This window comes from Neofelis nebulosa, chromosome 6 (genome assembly GCF_028018385.1).
Source record: "Neofelis nebulosa isolate mNeoNeb1 chromosome 6, mNeoNeb1.pri, whole genome shotgun sequence".
Classification (NCBI taxonomy): Eukaryota; Metazoa; Chordata; class Mammalia; order Carnivora; family Felidae; genus Neofelis; species Neofelis nebulosa.
In genome coordinates, this window is record NC_080787.1 from 104,869,925 (window position 1) to 104,896,769 (window position 26,845).

Consider the following 26,845-nt stretch of genomic DNA (forward strand, 5'->3'; position numbering starts at 1 on the left):
TATACGGCCAAAAATAATATTGAAGGAATAGCTAATGGAGGGTAAATACAAAATTGGGATTGTGCTAGAATTGAGTGGATTAGGAGGAAACTATCTGGGCAGGTTGCTATGAGGCAGTGTGCTGGGGCCTCAGGAGAAGCCACCGGCACTTTGGGTCACTGCATTTACTTGGGCTCACCCAGCTGCGTCACACGCCCCGGGGCCATTGTCTGCTGTGCCAACTCCAATCCACCACCACCTGGAAAGTGTGAAACTTGGTCCACAGAAGACCACTGAAAAGGGTTAAATCCTAAAGACACACGCGTCTGGCAGCAAAAGGGCAATCTGTAAAGGAACTCAGTTCACAGGCGTTGACCCCTGCCTCTCTCCTCATTTTCACACCTCAGACTGCAGGATGATGTGTGAGGATTCCTTTCTCTTTAGTTTCCCTCCTCAAGAAAGAGTAAACCTTTATCTTTCATCCTGTTATTACCTGGCCAGCTATTTACAGATAAGGCCAGTGTCTCCTTCCCGTATCTGCAGAGCAGACCCTGATAGGCTGATTCTTTCCTCACTGTACATACTCATGGATGGTAGGGAAATTGTATCATTTTCCGCTAACACATCTGAGTCCGATCGTACCTACTGACGTAGTAACTTATTTACCTTTTGGCATAATGAGGAATTTGAGTTTCCTTTATAGTTTATTTTATTCCATTATAAATGCCTAAATTTTCCTGGGATATATGCTTAGCCGTCTAATTCTTTGATCATTCCTTTCTTATTCAAAGCTGCTTCTCTCTGAGCAGGGAAGCTCCAGGAACAAACTGGAAATCAGGACGTGTTTGGATGGAAGAGAAGCAGAGTGCAACCATCCGTCTGCCTCATTCTCTGATGTAAGTGAAGACACCTCGGTTCCATTAGCTGAAGTGTCCATTAGCTAATCAAGAATTTAAGCTGAGTGTTCCAAAGAGTGGAAACATGAGGCACAGCTGGGGCAGGACCTGGTCACTCAACAAATATTTGTTATCTGCCTAAGCACTGGGAATACCAATAAGAGTGAGATGAATTTTTTGCCCTCAAGTCATTCATGATGTATCAGGAAAGACAGACAAAAATCGATGAGGGTGCCAGGTGCTATGAAAGAGGCAAGCCGTAAGCACTAATGGGGGCAGGGGCGGTCTGGAGGCACCTCACATTCCAGATCCCGGAGACCCGAGACTCAAAGCGGGGACAAAGGCAAATTCAAAAAGGCCCCCCCGCCCCCCCGCCACCATCTGGTGGTTAAGATGCAAATCAAACATCTTTAATTTAAACTTTAGCATTTGGAGATATGTCCTTGAGGCTCAAATGTAAAGAATATGTGCTCACAGATGAAGCTTTCCCTGCTGATTCAAAGGAAGCCAACTTGAGCCCCATGAAGCCTTTTGATGTGGGGAGTAATCACTGTTTGTTTTCTCTGTGACCACAGAGAATTCAAGCAAAGCCTTTTTCGGAGCAATAACAATAGCTATTCTTTTAAATACTCCCTGCATTTCCTATTCTGTTAGGTACTTGGCATATGATTTTTATAGAAATCCCGTAAAATAGTATTAGTTTACCTACTTGGCAGAAAAGAAAACAGAAATAGAGAGAGGTTAACTTAGTAATTTAGTTGCTCAGATAGTTTTGGAGCAAGGGTTTTAGTCCATGAGGCACTGCCTCTAGAAATCCCTGCTTTTAGTTATATCAAACCTGCAAATTATAATCTTAATCTAATTTATCAGTGCCTGCAAATACTTCCTGAACAATGTCTCTAAAATGCTTTAAAATGCTTACTTTTAAGTTTAAAAAAAAATTTTTAATGTTTATTTACTTGAGAGAGAGAGAGAGAGAGAGAGAGAGAGAGAAGGGGAGGGGCAGAGAGAGAGAGGGAGACACAGCATGTGAAGCAGGCTCCAGGCTCTGAGCTGTCAGCACAGAAGCTGGACACTTCTGAGCCGAAGTTGGACACTTAGCCGACTGAGCCACCCAGGCGCCCCATCTTTTTTTTTTTTTCAGGCAAAGGCATGTGACATTTCTGCCACTGACGTGAGCCAAGGGAGGGCTTGTTATGTTAGAGCGATTGTCAAAATTGGATACATTCTTAGCGGTGACAGTCAGGGGGAGAAATTCTTCTGGAGACCACACTACAAATATTGTTTTGAATTTAGAGTCATCGCCGTCCATTTTCTCTGCAGGGTGTGTAGGGGTTAGTGCACATTTCTTGGTTTCTGATGTTTTTCTGTAAGGTTCTGATTTAAAAGTTCATTTCCTTACACACCAGGAGCAGTGTTTGTAGGTCAAGCTCCCAAAGTGTGAAATACTTGAACTCTCTAGGAAATATCCTGGGCATATGATTTAACTTTTGGCTGACTAGGTCTTGAATGGGGACATTGGAAAATATGAAACAGGGAGAAAGGACCTCCAACCACTGGTGCAGGGACCTCATTTTGTATCTGGCCTGAATGGCATAATTAACAATCTTAATAGCTTTTTGGCAGTCATCTTACTTCTTGATTACTACATCCTCTCACCGCTTCTGCACGAAGCTGAATCCGGAGTGTATCTGCCTTCTCTGTTCCCATGCTCAGGAGAGTAAACACTCTGGATGAAAAGCCATACCATACCACCTGCAGATCAGGGACACTGCAGACACCTGGTCTCCAGTCTCGGCTGGGTCCTCAGAAATTCTTGTCGGTGCTTATACTTGTTCAGAGTGTCCAGGTCCCTCAAAGATTCCCCACACTCACCAAAGTCCTTCTGACCCCCTTTAGTGCCCTCTTCTTCTGTCTCAGCAGGTGATCTTGCTGCCCAGACACTGTGGACATTTAGGTCTCAGGTAAGCCCATCATTAGCCACCAGTTGAGTACCTAATGCTTCCTTCTGTTGACACCCACACATGTTCCCAAGATCTGTCTTCTGGTCTCAGAGAATGCCTCACTCCTTTCTCAAGTCCAAGTCCACTAGGACACTGACCTACGTCAACTGCCCCCAGGCCCCTCGGAACTTTATGGCATCTCATTCCTAGGTCGTTGTCCCACTCTCCTGCCTCTCCAGCCTTGCCCTCCCCAAGGCTCCTAGAAAAATAAACTGGTCATTCCCTTTTCAGCTACCATCAAGGCTCTCTCTTCTTTGAGAATTCAAATGGTCAAGGGAGTGGGCTTAACCCCTAACTTTGCTTTCTTACTTCATACAGGTATCTGGCTTTTGTCCCCACCATTCCTTAACTTCTCTCACTATGGTCACCAAAAGTCCCTCATGGCCAAGATACAACTGACCTTTTTTGGTCCTCCTGGGTCTGTGTGTGGCACTTAGCTAAGTTGACCACTCCCTCTCTTTAAAAACATTCTGGGGGCGCTTGGGTGGCTCAGTCGGTTAAGCATCCGACTTCGGCTCAGGTCATGATCTCGCGGTCCGTGAGTTCGAGCCCCGCATCGGGCTCTGTGCTGACAGCTCAGAGCCTGGAGCCTGTTTCAGATTCTGTGTCTCCCTCTCTCTGACCCTCCCCTGTTCATGGTCTGTCTCTCCCTGTCTCAAAAATAAATAAAACGTTAAAAAAAATTTTTTTTTAAAATAATTAAAAAAAATAAAAACATTCTGTGTATTTCCTTGGTTTCTCCAACACTCTGCCCTTCTGGTTTTCTCCATTCCAGCCTGGTTGTGCTTCCCTCCATCTTTCATCACTTAAAAATTCACTGAAGGTAGGATTTGGTGGTACAAGAGTGAGAGTTTCTGAATTAGATCGTCTCTTACTATTTGTGCTTCCATAGATTCTTAACCCCTCTGTATCCCAGTTTCCTCATCTTTTAGAACGAAATTAACAATGTTTCACATTGTTATGAGGATTGAATCATATAAATGCATGTAAAGTACTTTGTATGGATTTTTCATTTCAAAAGGAAAATTTAATTGCTAAGAGCTAACATAATCATATCAAGAAGCATTTCAAATAAAATATTATACTTTCCAATCTGCAATAGCAGCTCATCGAGATTCCATCATGCTTTAGATTTTTCCAACTGTAAGTATCCTAAGAACTATTTGGACCACGAATTTGTTGTGACAGCACCGGTTCAAATTTTTACTTATAAAGAAACATTTAGCAGGATTTCTGAGCATCTAAGACTGTTATAAAATAACTGGACATCTAGTTTGCGTGATTATCTGAAGCTTTTTTTTCTTTTAAACAAAGCTGTTATTACTAAAAAGAAGATTCAAAACCACAAAAAATCTCGAAAGCCTTGTTTGGAATCACAAACAAATTTTGTTTAACTTGTTTTCATAATAAAAGCAAGCCATTATTAAATCCTTGAAAAAATAGGTGCATTCAACCTTGCTTTCCAATAAATTAATATAATTTCCGGAGATTTACTGGCTCTTAAATACAAACATGGTTGATTTCAAACCTATGTGTGGAGCTCATCATAAAGCACCACCACTAAAATGCTCCTGAAAATTGAGATACATGAGTAACAGAAAAATCTGTTAGTTCTGACCTGGTATTTCTTCTATTTCTTATTTGACTGTTTTAGAAAATTAAAAACCTATATCAACATTTCAGATTTCTTTTTTTTCAACGTTTTTTAATTTATTTTTGGGACAGAGAGAGACAGAGCATGAACGGGGAGGGGCAGAGAGAGAGGGAGACACAGAATCGGAAACAGGCTCCAGGCTCCGAGCCATCAGCCCAGAGCCTGACGCCGGGCTCGAACTCACAGACCGCGAGATCGTGACCTGGCTGAATTCGGACGCTTAACCGACTGCGCCACCCAGGCGCCCCACATTTCAGATTTTTGATGCACATTTTTTCCCTAAATCTCAACTTCACTATCTGTGGTCAAAGTTTACAGATTCTCCTGAAGGTGCATTAACCATTTAGAATGTTAAGACATTGTTTAGTGAATTTTTTAAATTCCCTAAATTGCAAGCATTTTGGTTCTCTGGATTCTTTGATCTTGGAACATCACATCAATGGGACGAGGCCAAGCGTTCCATGTTTTAGAGGCTATGCCCCTTTTGGCCTTACTAGGATGACCTATTATCTTGATTTGCTCGGGGCAGTCCTGGTTTTGGCAGTGAAAATCCCTTGTGCTGAGAAATTCCCTGGTCCCGGGCAAACCAGACCAATCGGCCACCCTAGGCTCAGCCAAATCCTCCATGTGAACAGACCAAAATTTTCTCCTTGTTTCAAACAACAACAACAACAGCAGCAGCAACAGCAACAACAACAACAACGAAAACCACCACCACAAGACGAAACAAAAACAACCCCTCGTACTTTCAACTCACTGTCCCTAATTAGAAACTAAAGACATTGATTGCATGTTGCAAATAGCTCAGCCAGGTTTATTTATGTGCTTTATTTCGTGTTTCTTTTTCTTACAACCTGAAGCTGAATGTTACAAGTAAACATTCTCAGATCAAAGTGAAGCAAGTTGGGCCTACCGTTTTTGAGCATCAGATGTCTGAACAGGTTCTACGTCTGTATCAACAGCACTTTCGTCTTTAACATCCACTCAGCACTTAGAAATTGGACTTCTGATTAAAACTGTAAGCATCCTTGCATCTGGTGATCTAAGACCACCAGTCATTATGAGAGTAGGTCCAACTCCTGATTTTTTGTGGGAAGAGTATTCACATTTTAGTTGATTTCACTTACAGTTTACTGACCACTGGAAGGTGCGTCTTTTACTCCCCCTGGAGGAGACCAAAAACTGCCTCAGTTTCTAGGACATCACCCATGGAGGAGACCCAGTGAAAGCTGGCAGAAAGTGGCAGGGCCATGGAGTGACTCCCCCCCAGCCATCTCTGCTTCCCGGTGCAATTTAAGGTAGATGAATGGTTCACTCTGGGCTCCAGGCCAACGAACTGGCCCCGGGGGGGGGGGGGGGGGGAATCATTCTCACACCCACGCTTGATGCACATACACCCTGCAACTCTCCTTCCTGCCCAGCAGCCCCCCAGATGGAATCCTTATACTCGAGGAAGCAGTGGGTCTTTCATTGCTGTCTCTGGGCTACAAGAATCAAAGAGCAAAATGGATGTTTTCCTCTGAGAACTGGCACTGAACAGAAGGAAGGAAACGACTTCTCCAATTCAAGCATGTTTTAATCTCTGGAGAAGTGGGGACTGGGGAGGGGCAGAATTGGCTGAGGAATCAGTGGGAAAGTCATAAATTTTGTCTCTTATCCCGGTAACTAAGATTCTTCCTTTACAGTGCCGCCCACTCCTTCTTCTTTTTTTCAAAGAGTTTGGATAATGAACAATCACTTTCTAAATTCTCAAGTTCAAAAATCTCTCAGTGGAGGAAAAACCGGGAGGTTTTGAGTAAATCTCCAAAGGCCGGATGGATCCTTTATAAACATGCTTGGAAATTTCAAGATTCACAAACACCTCATGAATATACTGCCCTAACCTGATCTAAAGACTCTGGCACCAAAACAGGTCAACAGTTCTTTACTTCTTATCTTTAGTACTTTAAATATTTTAAAAGGTCAACTCATATTCTTTCGTTCTTTTTAAGACCATTGTTCAAAGATAGAGTGAACAGTAAATACCGTTGCGGTCCGCTTTTAAACACAATGGCTCAGTTTGCCCTGAACCTAATTCTGAGGACACAGTTAGACAAATCCAGATGGACCAAGTGGCATGGACTTAACAAAATGTCAATGTCCTGAAAAAATTAAAAAAAAAAAAGTGGTGCCAGTGGGCTATTCTGGAATAAAGGAGATTTAAGAGATATGAAAGCAAATGGAATATAGACTCCTGCACCTCAGTTTTTTTTATTGTGATAATGATATTGTGATTATAAAGAATTGCTTCACTCTTAAGAATCACATGCTCAAGTATTTAGAGGCAAAATGTCTTGATAGCTCCAACTTATTATTTTTTTTAATCAGTAAAGACAGAGATAAAGAAGAAGGAGAGAGCGAGAGAGAAAGGGAAAAGGAGAGAGCGAGAAGAGAGAGAGAGAGAATGTTAAACAAGCAAAGAAACTCCAGCACTCAGAAATTGGACTTCTGATTAAAGACTGTGAACATCTTTGCCTCTGGTGGTATAAGACCAGCAGTCATATGAGAGTAGGTACAACTCTTGACTTCTTGTGGGAAGATTATTCGCATTTTAGTTGATTTCACTTACAGCTTGATTGCTTGATTGATTTGGAGTTCACGTTGGAAAAACTCCCTATTGCTTATTGTTCAAGGCCAGGCACGTCCATAAGCCCACCATTTGCCTGCCGAGCCTCCACTATTCCTGTGTGTTCTAAAGATCTGCCTTTACTCCGGCTTCCATTCAAGTTCCATTCAAGCTAGCAGGAAGAGCTTTACTCTCTGAAAAGGTGTGTCAGAGCAGAAGAATTTTCTTACAGATGTCCCTTCTAGAAAGATCCCAAATTCGTTTCTCTCAATTGATTTTTCAATTTCTACACCCATCTCATTATATTTTTAATTTAATTTGCAAATAAAATGGCATTTGCATTTTCTTGAGTAACCTTGTCCCTTCAATTACCTCTCATTTCCATTTCTAGAATCTCAATTATGTTATGATATGACGTGCCACAATAATTGCATTGTAAAAAGTCATGAACCATGATAATAGGGAGGCTATTCATGAAGATATTCCCTCACTGTCTATTCACACTAAGGGCCTGATTCATAAATTTGAAAGAAAAATTCCATGATGATGTGAGCTCGTGGAGAATCTTTGTTTTAATAGGTCAAATAGCCCAGGGTACGGGGTACATTCACATGTGGGAGTTTTTCAACACGGTTGTTAAAGCAAGCCTTTGGGGCTTCTCACTTTAAAAAAATATCAAAAGTAGTTCGATAAAAACTCACTTTCTAAAAAATAAAGGACCCTCAGTCCCAAATTTGACCATTCTATTCTTTTTCTGGCTCATTGTTTTTGAGTACCTGACAGCACATGGGTCTATAAAGACTGATTTTCAGCAGCTCATTGGCAAGGTGGACAATTTCAAAGTTTTGTTCCAACTCTTTAATATCTTTGAAAGACTCACCTCTTTATTGCTCAGTCTTTCACCACTTGTGCTTGAAGCACCAATATTCTTTTCTCAAAATCCATTCTGTAATTCAGTTAACTTCAATTGGAACTTTGGCATTGCTATGCTGGGCATCGTGTTGCACAAGGTGGGGGAAAGATGAAGGAGTACGATGTGCCCTCCTGGCTTCAAAGGAGAACATGACCATCAGGGAATGGAAGATACACGTACACACTATTCTTACCTTAGCTGTAGTGTGATATGTGGCATATGCGAATGATAAATGAAATCTCGTCCTGGTTTCTTTCATTACTCCAGCATAATTAAAGGCTTCTTCCTCATGATTCAAATGCTGTCCACCCTTCACCAAGAGTGGTGCACATTGTATGGTGGTTAGTTGGGTTATCAGCATAAAATGTGAGTTTCCTGACATTTCATTTAATACTTTAGCACCTATCAAGCTTTGTGGTATATAGTAGGGCCTTGAAAATTGTTGCATAAAGTGAATGGATGGATGGATAAGTGACGATCACCAAGAAAACCTGGATGCCTATAAATTCTTCCACGATCAGATCGATACAAGCTTCAGGGTTTGGAGGCTTTCGATTTCAACGTTTTTTATTTATTTTTTTTGGGACAGAGAGAGACAGAGCATGAACGGGGGAGGGGCAGAGAGAGAGGGAGACACAGAATCGGAAACAGGCTCCAGGCTCCGAGCCATCAGCCCAGAGCCTGACGCGGGGCTCGAACTCACAGACCGCGAGATCGTGACCTGGCTGAAGTCGGACGCTCAACCGACTGCGCCACCCAGGCGCCCTGGAGGCTTTCGATTTCAATATGTTTCTGATATTGCTCTGTGAACCCAGGGATAAAATCCCTATGGTAAGGACAAGGAAAAGGAATTCAATTGTTTCCTTTCTCTCTATTTTTTACTACTACTTTTCTTCATTTGTAACAAATTGAATACTACTACAAGTCTTCAACTCTACAATCACGATTTTAGAAATTAACTTCTATACCTCTACTCTGCACTTGTTCGATGTCTGGTCCAGTTTTATAATTTTCTTACCAATTCCCCGCAGGACAAACCCTATCCTAGGTCAATAATTCAATTCCGGGACCACAGGGTTCTTCACTCATCTCTAGTCATTTGTAAGGAGATTGTAGCTCAGTACCCATTAAGAAGTAGAAATAAAGTCTAGATTCAATGGACATACTGTTTCCAGCGCCACAAAAGAAACATTGAAATGGTTTTTTGACTATAAAGACCTTTAGGTCCACCTGATTACTTGGACAGGAGAGGGAAAGATTAACTCACTTTCAAACTACTTGAGTTTAAAGTAATGTTGTTATAGAGAATAATGTGTAATATAGAGACGGCTTCAGTTAAGTATCAAGAAGTCAAAGCTATTAAATGGCTTGTAAATCTTGGTACTCAAAACAATGAATGAGTGGTAAAGAAAGCAAGAAAAATACACTTTTTCTTACTTGAGAAGACATTAAGGAAATGGCAACGAGTCTATAAATGCCACTGGTGACTTCTGCCTCTTCTTGGTAGGCATTTAAATGGTTTGAGTGGCAATCGAAGGTGCTTTACACACCTTATCTATAATTCTCTGCAGAACTGTGCATGAAGCTCTACTTCCCCTAGCTTACAGATAAACCAACTGAGTCTCAGAAAGGTTCAATACCTGGCTTCAGGGAGACACACCTAGAAATCAAACCCAGATCTGTCGCTCTCCATGAATAAAATATCTACATGAACTTAAGAAATTCGTTAATAAAATGAATGTCTGACGTTGACCTAATTATAGCATTGAGCGGTATACCAAGCTTGAAAGATGGTAGTATAGCTTCCACGTTAAAACCAGGTCTGACTTCAGCATTTCCAGCTTCAGGATGGCCTCCAGTATGAGAATGGGCCACCATTCTTCCTCAACAAGTCTTTCCATTCTTCCCATTCTTCCCATTCTTTCCATTCTTCCTCAACGAGTCTTGTCTTAATGCAGATCGCAAGATCAGATCTATGTCCCTGAGTGAACTTAAGTTTTGTTTGCTTTTTTGTTTTGTTTTAATCTCAGTAACGCTGGAAGTTTTAGCTTTCCTCTAACTGTTAGTAAAATGTTTTAGGCATGTTACAAGAATTTCCGATAGAAGTTACTAAGAGACGTATATATTTTGGAGATCCTTCCTACTGCACGTGAAATTCTCGAGGCTGTATCTTTTGTTAGACGTAGGGTCATTCGTGTATTAATTATTCGCTGTATAATTATTCATTGGAGATGTATTTATTACCTTCTGTATGTCAAATGTTACACCAGCTACAGGATAGGCCACATAATTTGCAGGTCTTAGTTCAAAATAAAAAAAAGTGTTCAAAAACGAAGAATTTTAAGATAGCAACAGCAGAACATTAAGTCAGGCATAAAGCCCTTCTCAGTCTTCCATACAATTGCATAGATCGGGCATCTCTAAAGCTGACCCTGGCTAGGTGCTCAGGATATAAAGGTGAGTAGAAACTGCTCTTGACCTCATGGAACTTATGGTCTACTAGGAGAGACAGATTAGAAGCAATCACATCAAATATTTGGATTATTTGGCAATAATAAAAACAGTATTAATAATAATTCCATATTAAGTACTCCAAAGGGGTGGGGGGGGGGGGAAGATTCTATGAGATGGTTTATCCAAGGAATGGGACTTAGGCCTGGGTTCTGGGAAAGCTTTGCAGAAGTTATGTTTAAAAGACAAGAGAAATAAACTAGGGATGAAGGGAAGGAGGAGTCCCTCAGGCAGAAAAAATATTTCATCAGTACTTGCTCAGGGGCTAGGGGGAGGGGCTTAGCCCATCCTAGAATTGGATGAAGGACGCTGTATATGGGGGGGAAAGGGAAAGGGTGGTGGGAGTTAAGACCGCAGAGGTAGATAGTTCCCAGACACTGGCCAGTACCTGGCCTTGTAGGCCTGTGTAAGGATTTTGGTCTTTATCTTAGGGACAATGGGGATCCACTGAAGAGTTGTAACCAAGGGGCAGGCAGTGGTGGGTCTGAGTAACAGAAAGACTGGAAGGGGGATAGGATAGATACAGGGCAAGCAGTTAGGCTGTTGTGGTAGTTGGGGCCAGAGCAAGTGGTAGCTTAGCTTGGGATAAGGGCCGAGGTGGTGGGGAGATGTGGCTGGCCTTTAGCGATGAGGGCTTGGGGCAAGCATGTGCAGAAGGGAGGGTTTCGGCTGAACTTGCACGAGCGTGATACCAGCAGATGTTTAAAATTAGGGGCCCAAATGACATTTTGCTTGGCCTTGCTCCTCCTAGAAACTATTCAGAAAAATGGGATAAATACATATTTGGAACATGAGAAAGGATGAAAAACTTCCCTCTTCTACTAACCCGTCTCTGTGGGGGAGAGAAAAATCGGTGACTGTTTAGTCTCTTGAGTAGGGAGAGCAGTGGGTGGTCGAAGTTAGAGGTCCGAAGCCTCCCCTACGTCTCCAGAAGCGGGTTTGTCCCGCACTGTTGGATTAGTCCGGAGGGGGAACGGATGGCCTGAAGAGGTGAAGTGCAGAATTTTTGCTGTATTTTCCCTTACCGACGCGACAGCAGCGCCTTTGCGACTCTCAGCTCTCCTTGCGAAGGGAGGTCTGGCCATTTCTGGAAGATCTGTAGAGAGAGGAAGCCCTGAAAGCAGGTCTTTCTTGCAAAAGTTCTCTAATTACAACTGGCTGCCAACACCCGGCACAGAGCAAAACAAGCCGTTTCTTTGATATAATTTAAAAAATCATAGCGGAGCCCTCTCAGTCTTTTGGGCTGAGGAACAAGAGGGTGAGCATCATCACAGCAGGAGTCCCCTCTTTCCAAAGCCTTTGCTCTCCTCCTGATTTAGCTGCTGTGATTCCTACTTCTTTTCAGATGCTCCTTTCCCGGGGCCAAATTCTCACCTACTCCAAGGATCATCCTAAAACGTTATTCTCCCCAGGGTAATTTTTACAAGCCCATGCTTGTTATAGCAGGAAAAAATGTATTTGGAATGGTGTCATTTCAAGCTCTCTGCCAATGCACAGTGCCTTCAGCCGTTTGCCAAATCCTTGCAAAGCTGGTCCTACCGCGGGTCACTAGTTATCAGGTCACTAGTCGTGCGTCCATCACGTACTAAGTACAGACTATAATTACTTAGTAAATCCTATTAAAATGAAGCCCACCAGTATTCATGTGTAGTGATATCCGTGGTCTGGCGAACTATATCCATAATGCAATCCTATTTGAATTTCACAATCTCTTTCCCCACTGACCTATCGGAATTGCTAACAAGCTCCAGTAACAAGCCCGTTAGTGACAGATCAGTGTTAGCATTATTTCCTTTCCTTTGGCCTCACTTGCAGAGAAATGAGCAGAAGTTAGATACCAAGAGGAAAAATAAGAGAGGATGGAGCAAATATAGGCTTGTTGATCTTCGAAAAATTGATGCCTGGAAACATCGGAAGAGCAAGAAACTCAGACCTGCGTGAATATTTTCTTTTACGTAGACATCATTCGGTCCTCTCAATAAGAATTGATGCTTTGGGATTTATTATAAAAAACACCAGAATGCTTGTTGTTAAGTTCTCTGTGATGCTGAGAAAAGTGATTATAAATTTTATAAACTGATTTCCCCTCAGCGAGGCAATGTCTTGGCTAATTTTACTCCATTGCTTCTAAAATCATGCTACAAATCTCGATGAATCTAACTGCGTGAGGGTGCAGATCTCATTTGCATTTATTGCTAATATTCATAAAACTTCCCACAAGCGCAAGGAAAGTGATGCCCATTGACTGGTTTCCTGCTGGCCATCATCAAGGCTAGGATCATGAATAATGAAGGCTGGGGCTGCAGTTCCCACAGAGACGCGGTAGATGGCAGTGTGCAACACAGATTCCTGAGCTTGTGACCTCCGTAGCCGGGCAGATGACTGGGAAGAGATTGCATCTCTGGACCTGAATGTTGTTTTTTTCCAGCCCAGCCAGAGGAAGAGGTTGTCCTCCTAGGAAATGATGTCTCTGCATAAACTTGGTTTTGCTGAATCAGTAAACTGCATTTCTTTTGAACTGCTCTGACCCCCAAGAATGTTAAGCTTCTTTAATTTAAGTCTGCAAAGAATCTGAACCTCAAAACTCTTCTTCAATGCATGGTGTAATCTTTCGGTTATACGATGTGCTGACCTTCCCATGCTTCATATTTTATTAATCCCTAAAACAAGATCATTCTGGGCAAGCTATAGATAAGCCCTCTGGACATTTCATAAGTACGTGCTGAGTACACTAGGACTTTGTGGTTTGACTTTTCAGCATCATGAGGAGCCTAATTTGAGAAGTCAGCGTCAACTGTGTTTTCTTTGGTTATTTTTAAAGCATTTATATATTTTTGCATATTCCCCCCAATAGAATGCTCATTTTTCAGTAGTCCTGAAAGGTACTTAAGGCAAGTAACATTTCTGATTACAGAAGGGATAGGCATCGAGTTTTGTTGAAGATTTAGAAACTGTGATTACTTCGTTCATAAGCAAAGAAACCCTTTTTAATATGCTGCTCATTATTAAACACTAGCAAAGGAGACCTCAGTTGACATCAGTAACAGATATTTTTAAAAAGGGCATTTCCCTAGAATAGGAGCTCCTAGAGGAAAGGAGAAATGTTATATGTAAATCGTGTGCAGCACTTAATTACAGTGAGATTTAATAATTTAAGTAGATATGCACCCATGCTCATGCTTTCCTAACCTTTCCTTCTGTCTGGATTTGTGTCCTGGGACTAGGGGCTTTGCTCCGACCTCTGTCTTGCAGCGTGTGTGGCCTGCCTGGCCTTTCCCACCTGGACAAATATGCTACATCATATTTATTTTTCCAGATCTCTTTGTCCATTTAGATTTCAGACCTCCACAGTCTCCCAGAACACCTAGCTTTGGCTTTTCCTGGCTTGACTTCCTCTGCCGGCACACAGGGCCCAGTGAGGCTGAAATGCTAGGTATTCTCAGGGTTGCCCCAGTGTACCGAAGGCCTTTGGATTATGGGATTATGTTGTTGATTGCATGGGTCTCTTTCCTCAGTGGCTCCGAAATAATCTCTTTTGGGGATTGCTCTTCCCCTTCCTCTAGATGCTGGTGTTTCTCAGAGTTCTGCCCTAGGCCCTCCTTCCCCATACCGTACGGCTGTCATGGGCAATGCCCCAGCTACCATTTACACGTACCGCGTACACACAAATCCCTTCCACGCCCACGTCTGTAGCCCAGATCCTTCTCCTGAGCTTCAGAACTGTAGATGACTCACATTTATAGAGACACTTAGATGTCTTGCTATAGTAGGTGCATGGGGTAGAATAGTTAGTACGTTATTTGGGGAAGGACAACATGAGTCAATCAATAAATTCACTATGAACTATCAGTCCACAATACTTGTTAGACACTTTTCTGTGGAGAGTCCTAAATAATTGGAATTCTTTTAGGGTGAGAGGAGGGCTTGGTTAGAAAAGTAAAGCTACACGAATCACTTCCATTTGATTCACATAGGATAGATGAGTTGGCATTGCTTTCAAAGGTCTTTGATTTTGGGGTGCCTGAGTGGCTCAGTCGGTTAAGCGTCGGACTTCAGCTCAGGTCATGATCTCACGGTTTGTGGGTTCAAGCCTTGCATCGGCTCCGTGCTGGCGGCTCAGGGCCTGGAGCCTGCTTCGGATTCCGTGTCTCCCTCTCTCCGTCCCTCCCCCACTCATGCTCTGTCTCTCAAAAATAAAGAAACATTAAAAAGAAAAGAAGGGCACCTGGGTGGCTCGGTCGGTTAAGCGTCCGACTTCGGCTCAGGTCATGATCTCACGGTTCATGTGTTCGAGCCCTGCGTCGGGCTCTGTGCTGACATCTCAGGGCCTGGAGCCTGCTTCGGATTCTGTGTCTCCCCCTCTCTCTGCCCCTCCCATGCTCATGTTCTGTCTCTCAAACATAAGTGAACGTTAAAAAATAAAATAAAACTTCAAAGGTCTTCGATTTTATGAAATAAACATTAAATGGCATGAGGGTTCTGAAAAGAGGATGTCCAAAAACAGACCAAATCTGTTGTCCTCTGTCATCTATATGTAGACGTGGTTAAAAAAGTATATGGGTGACTAACAGCCCTTTATACACCACAGAGTGCCTTGTTTACTTCTCAACCTTACTTACCTTCTCATATATTTGTCTTACCTCCCTTCCTTATATTGTAACATATAAATTGTCAGCTGGGTCATTCCTGTGTTTTGGATCCCCTTAGTATTTAACAGAGTATCTTAAGCTAGTAGATACTCAATGGATGTTTGTGTGCAAGGCTTAAAGTGTTGCTGGCTCTTCTGAAGCAGGACAGTTGTCTTGCTTAGTTTATTTGGACCTACCTCATGACAATGGGCATCATGCTGCTAAGACACCGTGCTGTGTTTAAATGATAATGAATTGAACGATTGGACTGCATAATTCATCCTATGTTGTGTTCGCAGGACTGTGCTGACTTTGTTAATTAGTCATTACCATTTCTTGTTTGGCAATGATACCATGCTAAAGAATTCACCAATAGAATTGTAGAAAACAAACAAATAAACAAACAGACAGACAAACAAAAACCTAAAAAGTTAACGCCCAGGCATTCAAGTAATAATAAGGACATTTAGAAATATGTGTCACACCTCTCTCTTTAGTTAGGTGATAAACTATCACTAAGATGCAAACAAATGGCAGAAAATATCGACAGGATCCAGAATTTTCAATCCCTAGATCAGATCTGATGAGTTACTATGACGATCAAGGCAGCACAGATTTATAGTTCCAGAAGCTAAAAGAATTAAGTTAGTGGCTATTTTAATCAGACTTCAATTGTATTGGATTGTAGGCATAAAATAGAAACATCACAAGATACTGATCTGAGCAGGATAGATGTTGATTTCGGTCTCATGTGAAAGATGACTAGAGGTAGGCCACCAGGGAGGTTTCGTAACACAGTGAGGGCACTTCGCTTGATAGAGTCTTAAGGTCATCGTCTGTGAGCTTAAGATGATGACAGCACGTACCTTCCGTAGAGCTACAAGAATTCCACGCTGGAAAACAGGTGAAGCCCTTAGGAAAATGCCTGCCAGAAAGCAAGTGCTCCGAGGGTGTGATGTATTCAATGTGAGGGAACCGCAGACGAGTCAAGCGACCGCATGAATAAACGGAGAACCAGCACTGGGGTCACGCATAAGGAAGGACGCAGGAGGGTAGTACAGGAGGATATAACAGGGGCTTCCGCACTGGCCTAGACCACACTCCCCTCTAGAACTGACCCCCCAGCTGTGTCTGAATGATGGGTGAATAGGCGTTGTCAGGGTGGCTAGATGGGGCTGGTTCCAGTTAGAGGGAACCGACTGTTCTGAACTGTGGAGGAGCGCAGGGAAGGAATGAAAGAAGGATTTATGTCGACATTCGAGAGGATGAGGCTGGAGAGAGGGGCAGAGGCCAGGAAGCCATGGTAGGGGCTTTGGCGTGTCTCCGAAGACGGATGGACAGCCACCAAAGAAGATGAACCCGTGGAGGAGGGCGTTACCAAGCCTGGATCGCTGCCTTGTTTCCTGGGCCGGACTGGTAGTCTCTGACCTCTGTGAGGCTGAGCAGCTGCAGGCAGGACTGCAGGCAGCTCGCCTTGATGTACCTCTACTCCCAGGACAGGGGTGGGGGGGGTGAAACACAACTTGTTGTGAGAGATCTGCAGGTTCTATTTGATAATACATCGAGCGTCAGCTAATTAGGTGGAGAGGAAATTTATTTTGACTCAGACTTCCTCACCTCCACAAAAATATTTTGACAGTCCGAATCCGGAGGAGAAAACATATGGGTAATCTGAAAACACTTCTAGTTGGCTCTGGAAACCCTGAGAGAGCAACAGCTCGAGGGGCAGGGTCACATGTGTGTGTGCGCTCCGGCACACTCACCGCTCACTCACATTCACTCTGTCTCCCTCCAGCCTTTGCTCAGCATCTGGAACCTTCGAGCTGGGAGGAGGGTGGGCCCATTTGGGGTCACTAAGCGCTACTCCTTTTTTTTTTTTTTTTTTTTTTTTTTTTTTTTTTGAGGGTGGGTGGCCTAAGGTCATTGACACATAGAGACCCAAGTTAGAGCTTGTTCTTTTCACAGGTAATTTGCAGCAGATAAAGACCTCTGTTGCCAGTTCTTACACAGAAAGGAACACACGTCGTGAATAAACCACACGAACATTCCCTTTTTTTCCTCCCAATTTTGGGCAAATAAATAAATAAATAAAAACACTTCAAAGGAACAAAAAACAAGAGGCCCATTAATAAGATCAGAGTAGAGGTTACAAATCAAATATATAACTACGGTCCCTTTTTGTAGTCTGTTTTTGAAAATTAGTGCGAAACTGGGACATTCTGCCTGCAGGTCTCCCCCTGCTTTAGGAAGGTTCATGTTACACCATTTTGTGTAATAAAAGACCTACCTTAGTACCTGTCTTCGCTAACTGAAAGTAATGCAAAGAGAATTTGCACTTTGACAAAAAAAAAAAAAAATGTGGAAGCGAAGATAGCATTCAGCGTTTGTTTGACAGGAACCATTATACAGGCAGCGCGCGCTGGGGTAGCGGAGTGGCGCCACCAAGCGCCTCACCCAGGAATTACACTCAGCATCTCAGCGTCCAGCTGCCAGAGCTTTGAAACAGTGTGGTCGCATCTGTGCTTTTTCTTGTTTTATTTTCTGCATCCATTGGCAACATGTATCCTAAGGTATCCGAAATGCCTAAGAGGTTATTAAATGTTGAGTCTGGGGACACTCAAAAAAATTTCCATCTAAATCAATGGGGATTGTTTCTTCGCTTTTACACCATTTCAGCTTAGGGAAGTTTTCATAGGAACCTTCTACTTTTGGATGGTGGGGGAAACCTGTTCTCTAAAGTGCCACAAATATTTTCTTTATGGGGTTTGCCAGGTTTGTAATATAGGCTCCCTTTGAAGAGGAGAGTGTGGGAACTCTATTAGCAAATTCTGGCGACATTACTAATTCAGAGATGTGCCCTCCACCTTCTCCCATTTAGACAGGCGGGTCCACTTTAATGTGACCAGGCAGCCAAGAGCAAGGGAGGACGAGGTTTGGCGAAAAGAGGAGGCTGCAAAGCAGAGAAAGCCCAGCGCCAGCGGAAGGAAGCTCTCTGTGAAAAGCCGCCCCACTGTAGCTGCTGCCTTTTGAAAAATACAAACGGTGTTTGGAACGAATACATCATCTCCTTGCAGGGATCTTAGACTCCTGATTGGGCTGACTGTGCCTGGCTCCCCCATCAATGGCTGTATCTTATCTAACTAGCAAGTGTGAAAGTCGATTTCTTTTTTAATCAGGGAGCTATGGAAACAAGCTTATTTTGTGATTTAGTCTTAACTCACAGAAGTACTAATGATCATTAAAAATGACGCTAAAGCTTAAAAAAATACACACATTTTTGATATGTTGTCACGAGGATGCTAAGATATTACACACAAGTGACTTCAAGTATTTTCAGCACTTGAACATGAAAAATGACATTTCTTACTAAATTCAGCATTACAGTAGTTATGAGGAATCTGGGAATTAAAGTATTTCTGGGGAAGATATATTTCTCCCAGCAGATAAAGTCTCAGCAACAGCCACAATTAGAGCTGGCTGAAAAATATAAACTCAGTGAGCAGCGATGCTTTTTGTGACAAATGTTCTGCTGAGGGCCTGATAGATGTTAGTGATAGAAAAAAAACCTGGTTTGGCATTGTTATTGCAGTTAAATAGTTTAAGAAGAAAAAAAATGAAAAGAACCTTTCTACGATTGGGCAAGAAAGAAGAAAAAAGTTTCATATTTAGCTACATCATATGAATTAGTTCTGAGACTACAGAAGCCACACGAAAAAGACCGTTGGGTTCATCGTTGGGGTCTTTGGTTGCCAAGAAAGTAAGATTTGGAGCTGCTGCTTGGAGTTATGAAATTGGTTGAGAAGCAGTGGACTTCCTTTTTCCAATTAAGTATCTGTGGGAAGCCGAATATTCTTTACAGGGTTCAACCAAAACAACGTATCGCGACAGATCAAGCAGAAGCAGATGTGAGAAAGCAGCCGTATTTGTTGATTAGGAATTATAGAGGTTTTCAAACACGCAAAATAATGACTCTTCCAACTTAGTTGTATTTTTTTGGTTGTTTTGGAAACTACTTATTGTCTACAAAGCCATGTTATTTATGTTACCATATAATAGTTTTGTTATTTTAACTGTGTTAAATAAATCTTTAGAAATGTTTGCAGCTTTCATGTGTAATACTGTAAACACGGAGAAGTATAATTTGTATAAACAGGAAATTTTTGGGGATTTGCAGTTATGTTTAAGAGTGGAAAGGAGCTTATGATGAAAACCTTTTAAAAATGTCAGACCCCCGCTATAGATATTTAACTCATGGAAATGGAGACCGAAACTGGGTAAAAAGAGAGAAAAAGCTGTTCAATTGGCTTTGCAGCAAGAGCAGGAACCCTGAGGAATGGGAGGTTATTCAGAATGTGTGCATCTCAGGGAGAGGGTTTATTCTTACTTCCCCTCAACTACCGGAATTCATTGACCTTTCATCTCCCTTTTGTTTGATTATTGTGTCATAGTTCTCCTTCATTATGACTTTTACTGCTTCTACTTCTTTTAGTTTTTCTTTTAGAGAGAGAGAGTGTGAGTAGGAGATGGGCAGATGGAGAGTGGGAGAGAGAATATTTTTTTCTTTTTCAATGTTTATTTATTTATTTAATTTTGAAAGAGAGAGAGAGAGAGAGAGAGACAGAGCAAGAGAGCAAGGGAGATTGTGAGTGGGGGAGGGGCAGAGAGCGAAGGAGACACAGAATCCTAAGCAGGCTCCAGGCTCTGAGCTGTCAGCACAGAGCTTGCGGCGGGAGGGGGGGGGGGGGGGGGCTCGAACCCAGGGATCACCAAATCATGACCTGAGCCAAAGTGGGACGCTTAACTGACTGAGCCACCCAGGCGCCCCAGAGAAAGAGTCTTAAGCAGACTCCATGCTCAGCGCAGAATTCAATGGGGGTTGGGGGGAGGAGGATCCATCCTACAGCCCCGGGATCACGACCTGAGCTGAAATCGACAGTCAGACGCTCAACAAAACTGAGCCACCCACGCACGCTTCTTCTACTTCTTACATAAACGCTATATAATTTATTGTTTAAACTGGGACAGATTTGAAAGTAAAAGGGGATGTTATTAATAATTATGGTGGGGTAATAGGCTTACCTGGTTGCTATCTTTCTCATCCTGCCCGATAACTGTCCCCGAAGAGCAGAATCACCGAGTCCAAGGATATGGAAACTGTTCTAGATCCTGTTCTCGCTCAAAATAGTTTCAGAGACGATAACACCAATTATTACATTAGCCAAGACTTCATTAGATTTCAGCAACGCGCTTCTGTATTTGATCTCCAAAATATTTTGTTTTTTAAAGTTGAGCTCTGAAATTAGAGAATCTCATTTGCATGGCAGTAGGTTTGTTAGTTTAACTCAGAGGATAACCGCTGGAAAATCTTGAATGTGACTTCAGGCCAACATCTTGCGCAAGGAGGAGGGTTGCTTGAGTTTACTTGGTCAGGTTGAGATAATCCAATCTTTGGGGTGGAGACAATGACCCTGCGTGTGGGTGGAGACTATGTCATAGGAACTATATAAGGCCAGAATCTCTTGAGCTCAAACTCACTTTAGAGAGAAGCTAAGGCTAGGAGACGGGGAGGTGTAGACTTTGGACCTAGGAGATGGCTGCAATTGTCTAAATCAGTGTAAGTAGTCTCTTCCCTCTGTGCTATTTCCACTGTCCTATTTCTCTGTCTTTCGCTACAAGTTATCTTTTAAATGCTTTTATCTTTAGATTTCTGGAGTCAGTCTTATCCTGTGTCAGGGAACTTTTTCCACCTTCTACTCTAATATTGTCAGTTAAATTTTTACGTATTAACTTCAGGTGGTTTTTTTTTTTATGCATAGAAGTGTTTTTTATTATTATTATTTGAATACATATATATATTCTTAAAATTTATTTATTTTGAGAGAGAGAGAGAGCACAAGCTGGGGAGGGGAAGAGAGAGAGGGAGAGAGAGAATCCCAAGCAGGTTCTGCCCTATCAGCACGGAGCCCGATTCAGGGCTTGAACTGCAAACCTTGAGATCATGACCGGAGTTGCAGTCAGATGCTTAACCGACTGAGCCAGCCAGGTGCCCCCTGCGTACATGTATTTTTATGTGTTTTCAATGACAAGTGTATGTGTTTTAAAAGGGTTCTTTTTTATTTTCTAGCATTATTTCTTAAAGCTGTTTCTGGGTCTTTACTTAAATATATTTATCAATTGTTTTTTCTTTTTCCAAATGTTTATTTAAATTCCAGTTAGTTAATACACAGTGTAATTGTAGTTTCAGGTTAGAATTTAGCGATTCGTCCCTTACATACAACACTCAGTACTTATCACAAGTGCCTTCCTTAATCCCTATCACCGATTGAACCCATTCCCCTACCCACCTTCCCTCCAGCAACCCTCAGTTTGTTCTCTGTCACTGAGCGTCTGTTTCCTGGTTTGCCTCCCTTTCTTGTTTTACCCCTGTGTTCATTTGTTTTGTTGCCATTTGCAATGGCTTGATGTGGATGGAGCTAGAGAGTATTACACTAAGGGAGATAAGTCAGAGAAAGACAAATACCATAGGATTTCATTCAAATGTGGAATTTAAGAATTGCTACTTTTAATAGCTGTATTATAATTAACAGAATTATTTCATTATCTTTATATGATTAGATTGTTTCTGATTGTTTGGAGTCATAGATAACATGGATAAGGACTTTTTACAAATGCAGTATTTTTTTTTCCTTTGTTAATTTTTTTCTTGCATATATTCCAAGGTGGGTTGGGCAAGCTTTTTTCGATTATAAGCACCATATTCAATTTGCCTTAAAAAGTCAGGTTTTGGGGGGTTCCTGGGTGGCTCAGTTGGCCAAGCGTCCCACTTTGGCTCAGGTCATGATCTCACGGCCCGTGAGTTTGAGCCCCACATCTGTGCTGACAGCTCAGAGCCTGGAGCCTGCTTCAGATTCTGTGTCTCTGCCCCTCTCCCGCTTGTGCTCTGTCTCTCAAAAATAAACATTAAGGAAAAAAAATTCAGGTTTTTGGAAAGTGTGATAGGGGATTTAAAGAAGAGGTTTATCTCTTTTCTTTTATTAATTTTTTTTTAACATTATTTATTTTTGAGAGACAAAGAGAGGCAGAGCATGAGCAGGGCAGGGGGAGAGAGAGAGAGAGGGAGACACAGAATCTGAAGCAGGCTCCAGGCTCCGAGCTGTTTGTTAGCACAGAGCCTGACACGGGGCTCGAACTCTCAAACTGCGAGACCGTGACCTGAGCTGAAGTCAGATGCTCAACCGGCTGAGCCACCCAGGTGTTTCCCCCACCCCGCCCACTCTTTTTAACATTTATTTATTTATTTTGAGAGAGAGAGTGTGTGTGTGTCTGTGAGTGTGATAATGCATGAGTGGGTGAGGGGCAAAGAGAGAGAGGGAGAGAGGGAATCCCAAGCAGGGTTCTAACTGTCAGCTCTGTTATTACAGAGCCCATCATGGGGCTTGAGATCATGACCTGAGCTGTGGGAGCATGACCTGTGAGATCATGACCTGAGCTGAAGTCAAGAGTCAGATGCTTAACCATCTGAGCCACGCAGGTGCCTCAGGAAGGAGCGTATCTCTTGTCACTCAGCCAGGCCCAATCAGACTGGAATGCCATCCAGGAACTGGAAGACTTCCAAAGACTCCAAGTTCCTTGTGGGCAGATGTCCTGTCTATCGTTACATATGTCTGTATCCCCAAAGTCTAGTGAAGGGTGGGAGCATGGAAAGTTCCTAGTAAGTATTTGTTGGATGAAGATGAGGAAACGTGTTCCAGGATGTTCTAGCAACCAAGTTTTTCTGGGCTAGCCTCAGGAGTGCCCATTCCTTCCTACTCTGTCCCTCTGTGGTAACAATGGCGTGGCTCATGTTTTTGTCTCTGATTCTGTTACTTCAGCCACGACTGACCGTGTGGTTTGTGAATTCTCAGGAAGAAGTTCTGTTAGTTATTATTCAGTATAGGCCCTTTTTCAAGAAGAGTCCTCCGTTCACACCGTCTCACCGGCACTGACTAGCCTTAAGTGGGGCTGTCTTTGGGTCAGGGGCCCAACTTGTTCCAAGCCCTCACTCAAAGTACGCAACCTTTGCAGGGAGGCCCAGGAGGTGTCTCTAGGAGCGAGCTCTGGGAGGAGCGGGAGGATGCTGTAACTGGAGGGCATCTTCCTTGTCAGGAACACTTTTTTGGCTTGTGTTCAGACATTTATTTTAGAGAAGTTGGTGACAATGGTTATGTTTTTATTCATACTCACTCAAGCCTTATGAGTTTCCTAAGAGTGCTTTAAAGCATTTCATCTGAATGATACTTCATCCTTAAAATTGATTCTGTAATGGGTATCTCAACCATTTTGCAGTGGTTTTCTCTAGTTTTTTACTTACATATGGTAGTTTTCTTTGAAATACTGAGGACTTCTTAGAGCCAATTTTCTGTGACCGCTCAAGTCGGATTGGCTTTATTTTTATAGTTGGATTTGGCTATGCAAATTATTTTTCTTGAACTGCAGGTGACCTACAGAGATTAGAGGCAGAAGCTGGGCTCCCAGATCCTACTAAAGGCCTCATTGCACTCAGCTCCCACAGAGAGAAGCTGTGGTCAGAGCAGAGAAGACTTCGTCTGGGCGTCTCCACACAAGGTCAGCTGCCCCACCTGAAAAGATAATGTCCGCTGTCCTGTCTCTCTTTTGTGATCACCTAGCTTCTCTCAAAGATACATGGTTCCCTGTTTTTCTCACAGATAGTGCTTTTACTATGATTCTCTGGTGATTTAGTGCTGCTTTCCTGTATAAGCTGCAGGAAGATTTATACTATTTAATGTTTGTATTGGATTTAGGTACATCCTGATTATTGAAGAGCAGATTGTGTACTGAAGGCTCCCAATCGCTTTCAGAAGCTAATAAAGGGCGACTTCAGCTCAGTTCACTGCAAAGGACTGACCTTCAGAGACCATGGCCCAGAGTCTGCAAGAGGAGGTGACCTGTCCGGTTTGTCTGGAAATTTTCTTAAGCCCCATTTTACTCCCCTGTGCACACATTTTCTGCTTTCATTGCGTGCGAAGATGGATGCTAGAACACAGGGATCTGAAATTGACCTGCCCCGTGTGTCGAGGGGTAAGTGACAGCCCCCCTTTGGAGGAATGGCAAATTGGAGCACTATCACTTCTGTTCACACAGCACAGTGCCCTACTGGAGAAAAGTCTGCACGTAAGCAATGAGTTGTTGAGGTTCCGGGAGGACATGACCCTGGATACAAGCACCGCCCACTCCTTCCTCATCCTCTCTGATGACCTCAAGAATGTTCGGTGTGGGAAGATCTGCCGCAACCCAGTGGAAGATCCCCAGAGGTTCACCCACCTGGCCTGTGTCCTGGGCACCCCATGCTTCTCCTCTGGCTGCCATTACTGGGAGGTCGAAGTGGGACAGGCGGACGAGTGGACCCTGGGGATCTGCCAGGAATCAGTCAACAGAAAGAGAAAGGCCGGTTTCTCCTCCGAGCATGGCTTCTGGTTTATCAGCATGAAGGCAGGGACCATCTACACCAGCTCCTTCCCAGAAACCAGAATTCCTGCAAGCCCTGAACTTAGCCACGTAGGAATTTTTTTAGATGTTGAGATGGAAGAAATCAAGTTTTTTGATGTGAGAGGTAATGCCCTCATCTATACACACAGTCATCTCTCATGCGTGGAGCCTCTGCGTCCGTTCTTCTGCCCCGAGCTGCCTAGAGAAAGTGACAGCGGTGCCTCCCTGAAACTCTGCTCATGAGAAACTCAGCACTTCCTAGAAGATTTCTCAGAGGTGAATGAGACCTTTGACTCGAGAAAGGGCAGAATGACCTAGAGAGAGACCATGTGTGTAGCAGAAAGGTTGTGCCGATTTTTGAAATAGATTTTGTAGACTTTGCAGCTGAATAGTTTTTAGGGTGCATTTTTGTAGACTTCGTAGCTAAAGAACTACGGGGTCGTAGGGGGTGTTAGTAAGCACTCTAAGCCCCAGTTTTCCTAGTCTTCAAGTGGGGATCATTATATCTCTCAGCCAAATAGCTGTGATGATCAGAGATGATGCTGTGCATTTATTTTGTACTAAATACAAATGGGCCATTCCAGATTGGAAGTTAAATAAAATATTTTGTGGGTAGAGACAATGCCTTTTTCATTATTTTATGCCTTTTCTGCAATTCCTGATAATGATAGCTGTCTGGGAAAGAAGAAGGAAACAGCCAGCATGAGATTTTGACATGAAGTTTCAGTGAGAGACAAAAGTACTGGGAAAGAACTCCATTTCTCATTTTTGTTTTCTCCCAAACACAGCTGCCGAAGTTTTCCTGAAAGACAAAACTTTGAGGTGTCTCCAGTTAATGGTGATTCACGTTTGTTCTAATGGGAATTGTCCTTTGCCCATTTCAAGGATTGGCCTCCCATGTGGTTGTGAAACCACCTCCCATGTGGTATGGTCTCACGGCAGGCACAGAGGTGCCAACAGGCTCAGACAATGTCAAGCTGTTAAGATCCCGAACCTTCTGGAGTAATGAAGGAACGGGGAATGAGGGAAATGAGTAATGAGGGAAACTTCGGCCCTTGAGAAGAGTGGACCCCTGGCCTTCCGCCCACCGGGTGCATTTGTGCATGGGAAACCCTTCCTTCTGAGAGGAAAGGACACCTCCCCGCACACCTGAACTTCAGGCCACTGCTGTTGCTGTGGGAATTCTTATCAACTACGTTAAACTGCAGACAGATATTCACCAAAAACTATTCTCCAGGTTGCTTCTGAATTCATTTTTTTAATGTTAGAATTTTAGAGATTTTGCAGTTACCTCTCTGAGACGTTTGATGTTTTCCTGTTTGGTCGTGTTTGGTCCTCTCCTGTTCGGTCTGAAACTTGTGCCCCTGTCCCCAACACCGCACCCGCTCTGTCTCAGATGGCGGTTTCTCATACCGGACGCTCAAGTGCTCATGATGGCTCCTTTTCAAACCATTCAGGTCCTTTAGGGTTGTGGTTTTTTGGGTTTTTTTTTCTAATTTACTTGAGTCAGCCACTTCTGAGGTGACATCTGCTTTGGAAGAGTTGAGTTGGGACATGTTCAGGAATCTGCTTTTGACCTCATTTCCAAAGAAACTCAGGATAGTCAGCTTCCTTCTCTTACCAACTCCACCAGAGTGGGAGGACAGTCCAGGTTTGGTATTTTCCCCCTTATTTCCTTTTGATCCCTGTGATTTTATTAAGGGGTCTCCTTGCCCTTCTCTGACTCAGGGCCTGCATCCACCCTGATCCACCTTAACAGGTCCTGGTAATATGGAAACAAAAGTTTCCTGAAACGGTACTTATGAGCGATACACTATAATTTTCTCTTTTATTCTATTTGCTTTGAAAAAAAAAATGCTGGGCTCACACACATTTGATTTCACAACTGGTCAACAGGTTGAGAGCTGTAGGTTGAAACCCCGGGATGGGCCCTAGGCTTCTAGTCCCTTCCTGTGTCCCAGAATGCCAAAGAAAGGGCAGCCCCAGCTTCCCTAAGACCTGAGGTGACAGCTTGTATTGTATTTGCCTATTTCAGGTTCTCTCAAAGACTGTTTTGAGGGACTTTCTGTCTCTTCCTCACAGAGGTTTAAGTTCCAAGTTCCCTTCATCCCAGCTGATGGACCTGAGTGATTTTTTTCTTCATCAATCATTAGGGGAAAATGCCAGTGGC

At 43.0% G+C, this 26,845-nt stretch overlaps 1 protein-coding gene across 6 annotated transcripts in view; it reads left to right on the forward strand.

Annotated features, from left to right (window-relative positions):
* RFPL4B (ret finger protein like 4B) overlaps positions 1-26,105 on the forward strand; it is a 40,302-nt gene extending 14,197 nt beyond the window's left edge. The window contains exons 4-6 of one of the 6 annotated variants that reach the window (XM_058735011.1): positions 794-875; positions 23,665-23,793; positions 23,991-26,105. In XM_058735011.1, the coding sequence (XP_058590994.1) occupies positions 24,106-24,918 (813 nt within the window). In that variant the 5' untranslated portion in view covers positions 794-875; positions 23,665-23,793; positions 23,991-24,105 and the 3' untranslated portion in view covers positions 24,919-26,105. Of the gene's footprint in view, positions 1-788; positions 876-6,217; positions 7,488-18,067; positions 19,336-20,641; positions 20,804-23,664; positions 23,794-23,990 lie in introns of those variants that run through there. The other 5 variants (XM_058735010.1, XM_058735012.1, XR_009263224.1 and 2 more) reach the window with 5 other exon arrangements.
* The last annotated feature ends 740 nt before the right edge of the window (positions 26,106-26,845 follow it).